The following is a 12,738-nucleotide window of genomic DNA, read 5'->3' as shown; positions in this document are numbered from 1 at the left end:
ACAAAAATTTTCATGTTCTGTTATAAAAGCTGTTTTGCTTTGGTCTTCTGGGTGCATCAAAATCTGGTTATAACCAGAGTATGCATCCATAAAACTCAAGGTTTTGAAACTAGAAGCATTGTCAACTAACTTATCAATGCAAGGTAATGGATATGCATCTTTAGGGCAAGCTTTGTTTAAATTTGTAAAGTCGACGCACATGCGCCATTTACCAGAGTTTTTCCTTACCATTACCACATTTGATAGCCATGTGATGAAGCGGATCTCTCTGATGAAGCCTGCATTAAAGAGTTTCTTGGTTTCTTCAAGTGCTGCTTGTTTTTTCTCCCCTCCGAGGTTTCGTTTCTTTTGTGCCACTGGTCGGACTGTCTTATCAATCGCTAGTTTGTGGCAGATAACCTCTGGGCTTATTCCCGGCCGGCGTCCACGCGAATAGGTCGGCATTCTGGCGCAGTATGTGTATGAGTTCTGTTCGTTCATCCCCCTCCAGTGCTTCTCCAATGTGAGTATACTACTTTTTATCTGCTGTTAATGTTACTCGGTGCAGGTTGTCCATTGGTTGGGGTCGCTCGCCGAGGTCTTCTCTTGGGTTGAGATCGGCTAGCATTGTGGCTTCGGCAGAATTGCGTATCGCTTGGACTTGGGGCCGAGCTATTTGTTTCGTTTGGATTTGCTTTAGACTAGCATTGTAGCACTGCCGAGCTTCTTGGTGATCAGCGTATACTGTTGCTATTCTGTTTTCCTGCACTGGAAACTTAACACACAGGTGTAACGTGGACACTATCGCTTTGAATATATTCAAGGCGGGTCTCCCAATTATAATATTATAAGGGCTATAACAGTCTACTATTAGGTACTGAATATCAATGGACTTCGACATAGGAATCTCTCCCATTGTGGTCGTTAGCCATATATGTCTCATGATGGGGACCCTCTCTCCGGAGAACCCAATTAACTCTCCTGAGGAGGGCTGTATTAGTTTTTCTAACAACTTCATCTTTTTAAAGGTAGAATAAAACAAAACATCAGTGCTACTACTTGGGTCCAGCAGTGTTTTCCTTACCAACAGCTCTCCAACCTGTATCGAGATCACTACTGGGTCGTCGAGGTTAGGGCTTGCCGATCTGAAGTCTGATTGATTGAAGGATATTGTGACATATGGGTCCTCCTCCTTCTTTGGTTGCACTGTTCCCTCGATTGCCAGCATTGCCCTATAGCTTCGTTTTCTGGCCGAGTTTGTTTCACCTCCGCCTGCGTATCCTCCTGATATGTGGCTGATGATTCCTCTTGGTGAATCAGGAGTTGCCTGTTCTTTTTTGTTCTTATCTGTCACTGCTTGTTTGTGCTCGTTCCTGTACGACAGAGGAGACGGCAACATCGGCGAACACAGAGAGAGAGAGAGAGCTCGAACAGAGGAGACGACGACGGCCACAGAACTTCCACACGACGGCGAGAAAGCTTCCTACGATGGTGACACAGCTTCCTAGGATGGTGACGGAGCTTCAACGGCGACACAGCTCCTGCGACGGCGACGGAGCTTCCGCACGCGACGCCTCTACCTAGCAGAGACGAGTTCGGCGATGACAATGAAGCGTGGTTGCGGGGCTCTAGGGGCTGCGGGGCGCGGTGGCTAAGGGCCTAGGGGGCTAGGGTTCTTTGTGCTTTAAAATTTGCAGTTCAGTTTCAGAGAGAAGAGAGGAATGGGGTTGGGGCATTGGGGATTTAGGGTTCTTTTATTAATTTTTTTTAGAATTTAAATCGGCGCCGTTTGAACTTTAAGGGGGGTGTTCTGAACCTGAAACCTTGTAAAAAACCGACCAATTTTAACGGTTCACCAATTAATTGTTGGTTCGACCAGTATTTTCACCGATTTTTTACTAGACAATTTAGAGAACTAACCGAATCAGAGTGATGACCGATTTTTAGTAAACCCGATTGAATCGGTTGATCTGGTTCGATTTTCAAAATTATGATGTTATCTTAAAAATAAGAAATTTGAACTAATCCAATTTGGATATTTTTGTTGTTAATAATTCTTATTTATATTAACTGAAACCAAATCAGTCTAGTATCTTTGATTTAAATTTCAGGTTATCTTGAGAATATTAGAAATTCATATGATCTTCTAATCAATTTAAACTAAAACATTAGATAATTTTTTTATTCATGGATGGTTAGTTGAGATTTTACTTGTAATTTTATTTAAATTTAATTCAAAAGATAATTTTAAATGAACCAAATAAACTAAAATAATTTTTTGATATCCACTTGAAATAGAGATTTTGTCTAACAAATAAAGTCTTAACTCAAAAATCTTAAAAAATTCTAAATTTCTATGTGTGAAAACTCTACACAATTCTTAATCTTCTGCTATTAAAAGCTATATGTTAATGGTTTTTATGGTTTAATAGAATATTAAAAATTTGTACGTACTAGTTACGCTAAAATTTAAAAAACAAAAGAGAAGTGCAGAGATCTTATTATTTCAAACAAATGCAGCAAGTGAATAAAACCCACAAAACAAAAATAATTAGAGTATGTCTTTTTGCCATTTAAAATTAAATCTAATTTTTTCTTTTTTTTAATAAATACCTTCAGGCTGATTTATGAATGAAAATTTTCTTCTACGTCAAGAAAGAGCATGTCTTTTTGCACATACCAATTAAGATCACATATCAATCAATTTATGTAAAGATAATAATGTAGACTATTATTATACCTTTGAAAAGATGATATTTGTTTCTTACCCTTGAGGAAATTACCAACAAACAAAACAAAACTATTTGAAATTACAATCTTGATTTCTACAAGAAAATATTTAGGTTAATAGTTAATGTGAAACTATTTGTACCAATTTATTCGAGCTTTAGGTACTACAAAATATATTATCAGATGTTTTTATATATAACAACTAAAACTAAGCCAAGATAATTTATTTCGTGTTAAGAATTTTGTCAAATAATATAGTTGATCAGATATATATAAATACCAGATGTTTTTATATATAACAACCAAAACTAAGTCAAGATAATTTATTTCGTGTTAAGAATTTTGTCACATAATATAGTTGATCAGATATATATAAATACCAGATGTTTTTATATATAACAACTAAAACTAAGCCAAGATAATTTATTTCGTGTTAAGAATTTTGTCACATAATATAGTTGATCAGATATATATAAATACCTGAGAAAGTTTTGGTTACCAAAAGAAAATTGCAAAGTGGACAACTCTCCCAAGCAAGCTCCATTTCCATCTTCCAGTGAGTATCAAATCTGGGAGAGATAGTTAAGGGACACAGACCCTCATCCATCTATGCCAACTTGCGTTGGTATGAGATATTCGAATTAAAGATAAGAAATAGGATTACTCAATTCATATGGATAGATTTATGTATATATAAATTAAGGCAATTTAATGATTTTACATATACTGCCACATTTATTAGGGGAAAATTAGGTTAACAAGTTACAGAAATTAAAATAAAGTGCAGAGACCCACAGTAAACCCAAAAAGAAGGAGACATAATTTGAGCATGTCCTTTTGCCGTATTAAAATTAAATCCGGTTCTTTTTCTCCTTTATTAATAAACACCTTCAGGCTGATTTATGAATAAAATTTTTCTTCCTCGTCAAGAAAGAGCATATCTTTCCATACATAAAGAAATAGATGAAACTAGAGAACGAGTAAAAGAATAAAACATAATACAAATAGAAGTAAACATTGAAAATTCTCTGTAGAATCAACTTAGCATTGGATGGATTATCAACCCTACATCAATTTACCATTACCAGTAATTGCAGTCAAATCAAGGCCTCATGGCTACACAAGTTCAATGAATGCCATAGGTGCATTATCGCCCCGCCTCGGTAAGGTTCTTATGATTCTTGTATAACCCCCATTTCTTTCACCATATCGCTCTGGAACCTCTGCAAATAAAGCATGAACAATCTGCTTCTCATAGATGAAGCCGAGGGCTTGCCTCCTTTTATGAAGAGAACCATCCTTGGCCAAAGTGATCATCTTATCGACATACTTCCTAATTGCGCTGGCTCTTGCCCTGGTGGTCTTGATGCGACCGTATTTAAGGAGCTGAGTTGTAAGTCCTCGAATAAGTGCTCGGCGCTGATCAGGGGGCCTGTTGAGTTTGGGCACTCGCCTTCCATGCCTCATGGCAGAGACACGACCACCATTGTCGATAATGGTGAAACAGTGATCAAAGCCAGTGAATTCTGTACCAAGAAGAGAAAAAGCAGGTAGTGTTTAATGCGTATCGAAGTCAGTGGAATCCGACTACAATATTTCAAAGTATCGAAGTCAGTGGAATCCGACTACAATATTTCAAAGCCTCATTTGTACAAGAGGAAGCAACACACAGCAATCTCTGCAGCAGTCAGACAGTGTGATCTCATTTCTTTACTTGATCTAACAAGACCAACACGTTGCTATAGATTGGTTCCTATCAGATTAGTTTCTTCAAACATATTAACCAGAATACACATCAGTAACAACTTTCACAGTTCCATTAAGTTCATCAATCAATTCCAAACGGGAATGAGGAATAAAAAGAAAACAAAGGACCAACCTTCTTGATATTGAAGAGTCATCCCTAAAAATTAAGTAGCTGAGTTGCTAATATTTTACACCACGTGCCATTAATATAAGCAGCAAATGTAGAACATTCGGTAGCCGAATCGCAGCTATACTTCTACCAAAATGCAGTTTCAGTACAAACTTATAACGAGACACTGAGCAAAATTAAGCATTTCTGTTTCACGGATAAACAGCGGACTAATAATATTTTAATACATCAAAATTAAATAAAATGCTCAAGCTAATATAGGGCAGCTCTTGCAGCCAAAATTTTAACTCAACTTTGGCGTGAACTGAAACTAACACATTACTTATTTGCACCTAGAACACCGTGATTCATAATTCCACATGTCAATGTTCCAAGTTAATGTAGCTTGAACTTAGTAAGATCACTATATACATATATAGACCCTAAGACTATAAAACGATCCTTGTTTACTCAAATTAACACGATCTTGTTTTTATTTAAAAACTAGAGTCCAATGTACCTAAATTAATCTAGCGTGAGCCAGGCAAATCCACTATAGGCTAAAAGCCTAAAACAAAAATTTCCCAGCTTTGGTTCTTTTCATTCAAAATACTCAGACTTGCAACCATGCTCAAGGGAACAGCTGCTACACCATTCGAATAAGCAAAACCACTGCTTGTTCGATATAAAAAGAGATAGCAAAAGACATATATTCCTATCTTCATGACAAAACTTCATCAAATACTCTAACGGATAATCACTAATTTGGTCCAAAAAAATCAAAATGCTGATAATTTAGCCTTAGAACATTATATTTAACCAAGATTTCCCAATGAACTTGCACCGTTGGACTAACAAAGCAATCATTAAGACTGCTTTTGGAACCAAGGACACGATGGGATAGTACATTGAGACAAAGAGAAAAACAAATTAGTTCTCTCTTTCTCTTTCTCTTTCTCAGTACTACCAATCATATCTATCTACCTCCTTGTTTATGAAAAATTAGTTCCTAAGCAACAATTTGCTGAATCCTTTAGCAATAACAGAATCTATCATTGGAGTATATTTTGGTGGAAGCTGAATTGTCAGGAGCCTTCTCCCATATACTAGGGTTCAAAACAGTAAAATAAAAATAAAAAGCAAGAAAGTAATTTAAAAAACAGTGCTAAAGCAGCAGAAATTGAAGCAAGATGGGTATAGATTTACCTGAAGAGGAAGAACCGGAGAGGAAGAGAGGGTGGAGAGGGGCAAGGCCAGTGAAAGAGGGAAGAAGCGCTTTGGGTTTGGAGCGCGAAATTCGGAGCGTTCGCGAGGAAGAAGAAGAAGGAGAGTGAGGGAAGCGAATTGAAGAAGCAGGAAGAGGAGGAAGGGATGGGAGAGTGGAACGGAGGGAATTCATGCACCAGCTGCTCCTGCTGGTGGTGTCAGCGGCGGCGGTGGTGGTTGCAGTGACCGCAAAGGCTGAGGAGAGCGCCATTTGTGACGTTGAGAAACGAGGAAGAGTGTTTGAGCTCTGTTATCCGTCCCACAAAGAAAAGAAAAGAAAAAGATAAACTAGAGAGAGAGAGAGAGAGAGGTGTTTGTGTTTTTTACTTGCGAAATAATAATTGAGTAAATAGCTGCGATTGGATTTAGATCAGAATCGCTGTGATTTTTTTTTTATCTAAAATTAAGAGTGAAACTTAAATATGTAATCTTTAAACGAGTATAAAAGATTGGGATCCTATTTGATACTCTAAATTTTAATAGAGTTTTTCTGAGATTCACAAATTGCATCGATTTAGTCTCTAACTTTTCAATTGCATTATTTATGTCTCTGAAATTGAAAAAAATGCACCTAGTGAGTCCCTTCTCCCTTTTCCGTCAAATCTCCTTTCCGGAGGTAATGATGTGGCATTTTTTTGCCATGCTGGAGGAAGTAACGGTTACCTGACGTGGCCCATGGAAAGTTTGTAACCCAATGTGGTCCCTGAGTCCCTTTTTAATCCTAACTGCTGAAGGAGTAGCGTATGACTCGTTCTTCTTCTTCTTCTTCATCATCATCATCATCATCATCATCATCATCATCATCATCATCATCATCTTCTTCTTCTTCTTCTTCTTCTTCTTCTTCTTCTTCTTCTTCTTCTTCTTCCCTGTTCGATTCATTCGTCGTTGCTGTGTTGGGTTTAACCATGGTTGGACGTGCAAATGAGGGAGACGAGAGTTCTATTCGATCGACCACAAGGACACCTAGTCGCAGCAGAGCCTCACGAGTTCCAGATCGTTGTGGGTGTGGGAAACGCCCTGTGCTCCGATGGTCTGGAACAGATGCCCACCCAGACAAACCCTTCTTCGGATGTCCGAATTATAATGTGAGTTTGAGTCTAAGAGATGTTGTTTCTGTTTTGTAATGTTCAACTCCTGAATCCTTAAATTTACTGGTGACAGTGTAGTGGAAAACGGTGGTGTGAATTTTTTCGATGAGCAGATGTTGTAGAAGATGATAATGGCAATTTTGAAGAAGCTGCAGCATATAACAATGAAGAAATTAGCGTGAGTGTTGCAGTGAGGATTGGCAATTTGGAGGCTGAATTAAGGAGCCAGAAATATGTAATACAAATGTTAGGGTTGTTGATTTTTTTCCTGTTAGTTGTTGTAGTGGTTGTGATTGTTAAAATGTAACAGTTGTGTATTGTTTAAGAATGAATGGGCAATCTTTGAATTATTGGTGTGATCTGTGTAAATAGTTTACAAAGATAATAACAAAACTGAATAAATAAAACAGAACAAGTAAATTGATAAAACCATATTCTGATTATAACTAAGATATTGTCAAACATTGTCAAAGGAGTAGCAGCTGATAAACACCAAAATACAGCACCAAAAAGGAATAAAATAAGCCCAATTTTAAAGGTTTATAACTACCAAAAATAAAAATTAACCATTACAGTGTGGTTATGTGCTACTCCTAAATGAAAATATCCAAAATAAGGAAACAACTAGTGCCTAAATTCCATATGTGATCAGTCAAACTTCAGCAGCCACAACATCCAATTACTTAGTGTTTTTCTTCCTTGGTGGTTTAAACCCTGGAGTTGGAACAAACTTCAAAAAGTTTGCCAACCTAAAAGACGTTGCTGCGCTTGCTCCTTGCATGGGATCAAGAGAAGCAGATACTGGTGATGGTGAGTTCTTCCTTTTTGTTGGCAATTTATCTGGCCTTGTTGTTCGTGGTGGTGGTAGTGGGACCTGATGAGAAAAGTTATAAAACTAATAAGATGATAAGAGCAATTAAAAAAATGTCAGAAGACTATATATACCATACATATACCTCATCTTGTGTCCACCATAATTTGGTTGGGATAAGTCAATCTCGGTAACCTCCACTTGAGCATGATTCTGGACAGCTACACCAGGAGGAGCTTCATCTACTTGTGGTACCACATTAGAGGTGTTTGTAGCTTCAGCTGCAGGTGTACTCTCAGCTGGGACAGTTTTGGACTTGGCTGCCGCCACAGCAGCTGCTGCAGCAGCAAGCGCAGCAGCTAGTTCATCGGCTCTTTTTTTTTACATCCCCTCTTGGTGTGGCCCTTTATTCCACAGTATGTGCATGTGAACGGCTTTAGCTGTCTCTTTAGAGTAACGGCTCCCTTAGGTTTCTTGTTTCCACTAGTACCCTCATCAGCATCCTTTCGTCTTTTGGTTATCAATTTTTCAAGTCTACGTTTAATGTTAGGAGTTTGGGACTGACTGTAGGCTGATTTTTTTCATAGGGATGCTAGGAGAGGATTGATGTGATGTTCATATGTCTTTCTGTATGAGTCCATGGTGACTAAGGGATGATAGAAGTCCTCATGTCTCTTGTTCACCCGTGCAAGAGCAGCACAAGCATGAACACAGGGAATGCCTATAGTGAATAAACCAAGAAATGATCAACTCCACAGCAGCCAATATAATCAATGACGTATAGCGATTCATAATAAAGAATAGAATAAAGTTGGTATAAGGGCATATAATATCACCTGTTAACATCCAGAACTGACAAGTGCAAAGTCTCTTGCCTAAATCAACAACCATGTTAGTTGGGTGTCCATGGACCTCAAATTTTTCATATTCTTCATCTCCAGTCCATATAGGAACCCAATTCTTTGATTCCTTGCGAACCTTTTCCAATCGGCTCTGAATAACAGGAGGTAGTTTCCCCACGTGGTTGTTCAACTTTACTTTATTCTTTGCAATCGATCGCATAACAAACATTCTTACCTCTTCAAGCAATGTGATGATTGGCTTGCTCCTAGCCTCCTTGATTCGTGCATTGAACACCTCACAGGCATTGTTGCAAATATTATCCAGCTTTGGCCTGTGGCTAAATTGAGACTTTGTCCATGAATGCATTGGCCACTTGTTCAGGTATGTCCATGCCTCCTCGCTGACCCTATTTATTTTGTCCATGTTATCAATAAAGTCTTGAAGCGTGGTTGACCTAGCAGCATCCCAAAGAAGTCTCCTCAGCTCAAGATCCTTCCACTGTTTGTTGAAATTTCGCCACAGGTGCCATACACAGAAACGATGATGGACCTGTGGCATGACATCTTCTACAGCAGAAATCAATCCCTGTTTAGCACAAACACATGTATCAGAAACCAAATTCCTTAAGCGTAAATCAATAATATGAGTTATCCACACAGTCAAGCAATATCCATGGCTCATGGAACTATTTTTCATGGAATGAACCAGTCTCATACAGTACTATATAATCCAGACTATTTAAGTAGGGTCAACCACTTCCACATATTTATGCAAAATTCAGTAAATTTATGATAAACACAGATTTATATAGTTTATGAAGTCCAAATATGATCAATCAGTATCACACCATGGTTGCAATATCCAAGAATTAACCAACAACGTAACAAATGTGTAGCTAATTGAACAACGTAACATATAGTCCAGTATCATAAAGTCCAGAAAATGAACAATTTAACAAATGTGTAGATAATTGAATAACACAACAAGTTAAATTTAGGAATTGATTACCTTCTGCATGTCAGATATGAAACACCACCCGTTTGCCTTATAGTCTCCTAAATCCTCGTGGAGTAGCTCAAGAAACCACTTCCAGTTCTCCTTATTTTTAACATTCACTATAGCCCAAGCAATCACATATATGTGATGATTTGCATCTTGGGCTACAGCTGATAATATCTGGCCTCCAATCTGTGTCTTCAGAAATGCACCATCAAGTCCAATTAGTGGGCGGCACCCTGATCTGAACCCGTTCTTGCAACCATCAAGCAAACGTACATTCTCTCAAACATGACTTGTCCATCAGGCAATGGAATCACCCCAATCTTTACAGTAGATCCGGGACTCGTTGTCAGAAGCGTTTCAGCATAATCCCTTAACAAGGCATACTGTGCCTTCTCATCGCCATAAACAACATTCCTTGCATCGGCCAAGGCTCTAGCTATTGAGTTTCTATGCAGAATTAGATCACATTTCGACCTAAAGTACACTGCAGTCTCACATTGCTTGAAATTAGGATACTTTCTAACCTTTTTAACCAACCTACTAGCCAACCATGCTCTGTTTGCAGCCCTATTTGAATTTTTTCTTGGACATGTATGATCATCATAAAATGTCTTTATCTGCCAGCAACAGTTCTCATGATCTCTTGAAGCATACACAACCTATGCACACTCTTCTACTTGGCAAACTGCCCTACACCTGATATTATCATTCTTAACGAACTTAATCCCCCTTCCCTCCTGAATGGTAAACTCTTTCACAGCCTCCCTGAATTCTTGTTTAGTATTGAACTTCATGCCCACTTGAAGTTGCAGCTCACCAAACCTTTGGCCCCCTTGGAATATGGGAAATTCATCTGAATCCCCATCGGATTCCATCTCATCCTCAGAGTTAGGAGGAGTTTTCATCTCCTCCGAGTGCTAGGAGTTGGCTCCATCAGATTCTGCACCAGGGTCGAGAGCTTCATACCAAATTCCTTCACCTGGACTTCCTACAAAACCCAGGTCCACCTCTACATCTGATAAATCCTCAACTATTGCATCATCATCTTGCATTATATTATCTTTTCCTATCTTCTCCTTCCCTTTAGCCATGCCTGCCTTCTTTTGAACCTTTTTGACCTCTTTCCTAATTGGTTTCGAAACTCTTGCAACCAATTCTTCATCATTGCTAGAGCTGCCATCACTACTTCCTGATTCATTGACAGTTAAATCCACATGAAGAGGTCCCTTGTCTTTGTTAGTGCTCTTCCCCTTTGCCTGAGATCTTGTTATTCTTTTAGGTGGGTTAAATTTGGGTTTGGGTTTGGAAGTGAAGTTAGACTTGGACTTTGAATGAGTTTTCTTGGGCTTCAGAAGGTTCTTGGGCTTTGGAGTTGGCTTCTGATTATGTTTCACAATGGGAGCTGGGTTGGATTTTCTACTGAATTTTGGGTTGGGCCTATAATTGGGTTTGAGATTTTCAGGTTCATCCATGGGGTTGAGCTCTTCATTGGTGGGATTTGTAGTGAGGGGGTCAGCAGCAGGATGGTTTGGAATGGGAGTTGTAGTAGAAGGAATTGTGTTTGTAGTTGAGAGATTTGGAATTGGGTTTGTAGTCGATTTGTCAACTGGGGTTTGATTTGAGGTATCCACATGTGTTTCCTTGTTACTCTGTAAGTCACCATGTGAAAACTCTTCTACTTCATAATCAAGTAACATCACATCCCTTTTTCCCTCCATCAGTTCAGGTGTGGAAACTCCATGTTCAAAAAACACATCAACTACTCCATCATTCCTCTCTGCATGGAAGCACATCTCCCTTAGTTCATCATCACTTGTCAGAGCTCTCAGTCCCACCTCCAAGCTCCTTCCAGAAACCAGCCACCAGCACTCAACTACCTTGTCATACCCCAGCTCCTTGAAATAGTTTCTCACGAAAAAAACATCTAGGGTATCCTCATCTAAATCTCCTAAACAACTTCTATTGTCAGGTGAGTGAACCAATTTTCCATCATCATTCTTCTTAAAGGTCCCACCATGGTGGAACATGATATCCAGCAATTTTTCCATCTACAGTGAAAAACAAGTATCACAATTTATCTAATGTATGCTACTTATAATATAATCAACAAACCACAGTACAACATAATCCAATATTGTTTAAAAACAGATACTTCATCACATTGCCATTGTAAAAACACCCTCATTCCCTATGTGAAAACAGAGCATTGACAAAATCCAAACCCACACCACCCAGTACCCTAAACCCTACCTAATACTATAGCATTCAATAATTTTTCATCAACCAACACAAAATTTCCAACTCAAACTCACAACAATGGATACCTTAACTCTATAAAAGATAAATAAAAAATAGTTTATTCACTGCATGTCTACCTCTGTGTCACGGGATTCACGAGGAAGCTTTGCTCCTTCCTTCCCCGATTTTGAACGACCGATGAGCAAGTTTCGAACCTCTCCAATTTGTCTTACCACAGAAAACCTCAAAGGACTACCAGAACCCAGGCTATGGAGCTTTCAGTTCAAATGTGATGAAGAAGATGAAGTGACGAAGTCTTTGAATATGGGGGGTATAAGTTTTGGTAACTCCTTCGTGAATGAAGCGGCGTCGTTTTTATTTTTTAGCGCCAAAATACTAATACGACGCCGTTCTCCATAGTCCAGCGTGGCAAAAAAATGCCACATCATTGCCGCCGGGAAGGAGATTCAATGGAAAAGGGAGAAGGGACTCACTAGGTGCATTTTTTCCAATCTCAAGAATATAAATGGTGCAATTGGGAAGTCAGGGACTAAATCGGTGCAATTTGTGAATCTTAGGGACTACTTTGGGGTTTAACTCGGAGTTTCAATGTTCCAATGACAAGATATAGACCAAAAATATATGTTTGAAATTTTAAAGCTCCATAAATGAGAAGGAAGAGAATATTTTTATTTGCCAGAACCAGTTGACCCATTTTAAATTGGATGACAATTGTTGTTAGTATTTGATATTACAGCTGAGTAAAAAAATATTTGGGCTAAGAACTTTATTTTATTTTAGTATATTTTATTTTTTTTAGACTATTATATTATTAACAAAAAAATAAAAATAAAAAAAATTGAAAGAGCTAAAATTATAATTATATCTTTTTAGAGTTAATTTTATAAATTAAAATATCTTTT

General features: G+C 38.2%; 2 protein-coding genes across 2 annotated transcripts; both read right to left on the bottom strand.

Moving 5' to 3' along the window:
• On the bottom strand, positions 3,606 to 6,138 carry LOC107618950 (50S ribosomal protein L17, chloroplastic). The gene is made up of 2 exons (XM_016321144.2): positions 5,771 to 6,138; positions 3,606 to 4,235 (listed from the first exon to the last, which is right to left on the bottom strand). Exons 1-2 carry the CDS (start codon positions 6,039 to 6,041, stop codon positions 3,826 to 3,828), a joined length of 681 nt encoding a protein of 226 aa, XP_016176630.1. The 5' UTR covers positions 6,042 to 6,138; the 3' UTR covers positions 3,606 to 3,825.
• LOC107615083 lies at positions 6,672 to 12,577 on the bottom strand. Its single transcript, XM_021112401.1, has 4 exons — positions 9,584 to 12,577; positions 8,569 to 9,160; positions 7,878 to 8,453; positions 6,672 to 7,795 (listed from the first exon to the last, which is right to left on the bottom strand). The coding sequence occupies exon 1, from the start codon at positions 11,623 to 11,625 to the stop codon at positions 10,495 to 10,497; it is 1,131 nt and encodes a 376-aa protein (XP_020968060.1). The 5' UTR covers positions 11,626 to 12,577; the 3' UTR covers positions 6,672 to 7,795; positions 7,878 to 8,453; positions 8,569 to 9,160; positions 9,584 to 10,494.

The sequence above is a fragment of the Arachis ipaensis genome, chromosome B09 (genome assembly GCF_000816755.2).
Source record: "Arachis ipaensis cultivar K30076 chromosome B09, Araip1.1, whole genome shotgun sequence".
Lineage (NCBI taxonomy): Eukaryota > Viridiplantae > Streptophyta > Magnoliopsida > Fabales > Fabaceae > Arachis > Arachis ipaensis.
The sequence above is the reverse complement of the archived record's forward strand: the minus strand, read 5'-3'. Positions and strand labels throughout refer to the sequence as shown.

Excerpts from the sequence above, each read along its gene's own strand:
- LOC107618950 (XM_016321144.2), bottom strand. The coding sequence starts at position 6,041 with ATGGCGCTCTCCTCAGCCTTTGCGGTCACTGCAACCACCACCGCCGCC. Across the intron at positions 4,236-5,770 it reads CTCCGGTTCTTCCTCTTCAG|AATTCACTGGCTTTGATCAC; the intron begins GTAAATCTATAC and ends TTCTTGGTACAG.
- LOC107615083 (XM_021112401.1), bottom strand. The coding sequence starts at position 11,625 with ATGGAAAAATTGCTGGATATCATGTTCCACCATGGTGGGACCTTTAAG.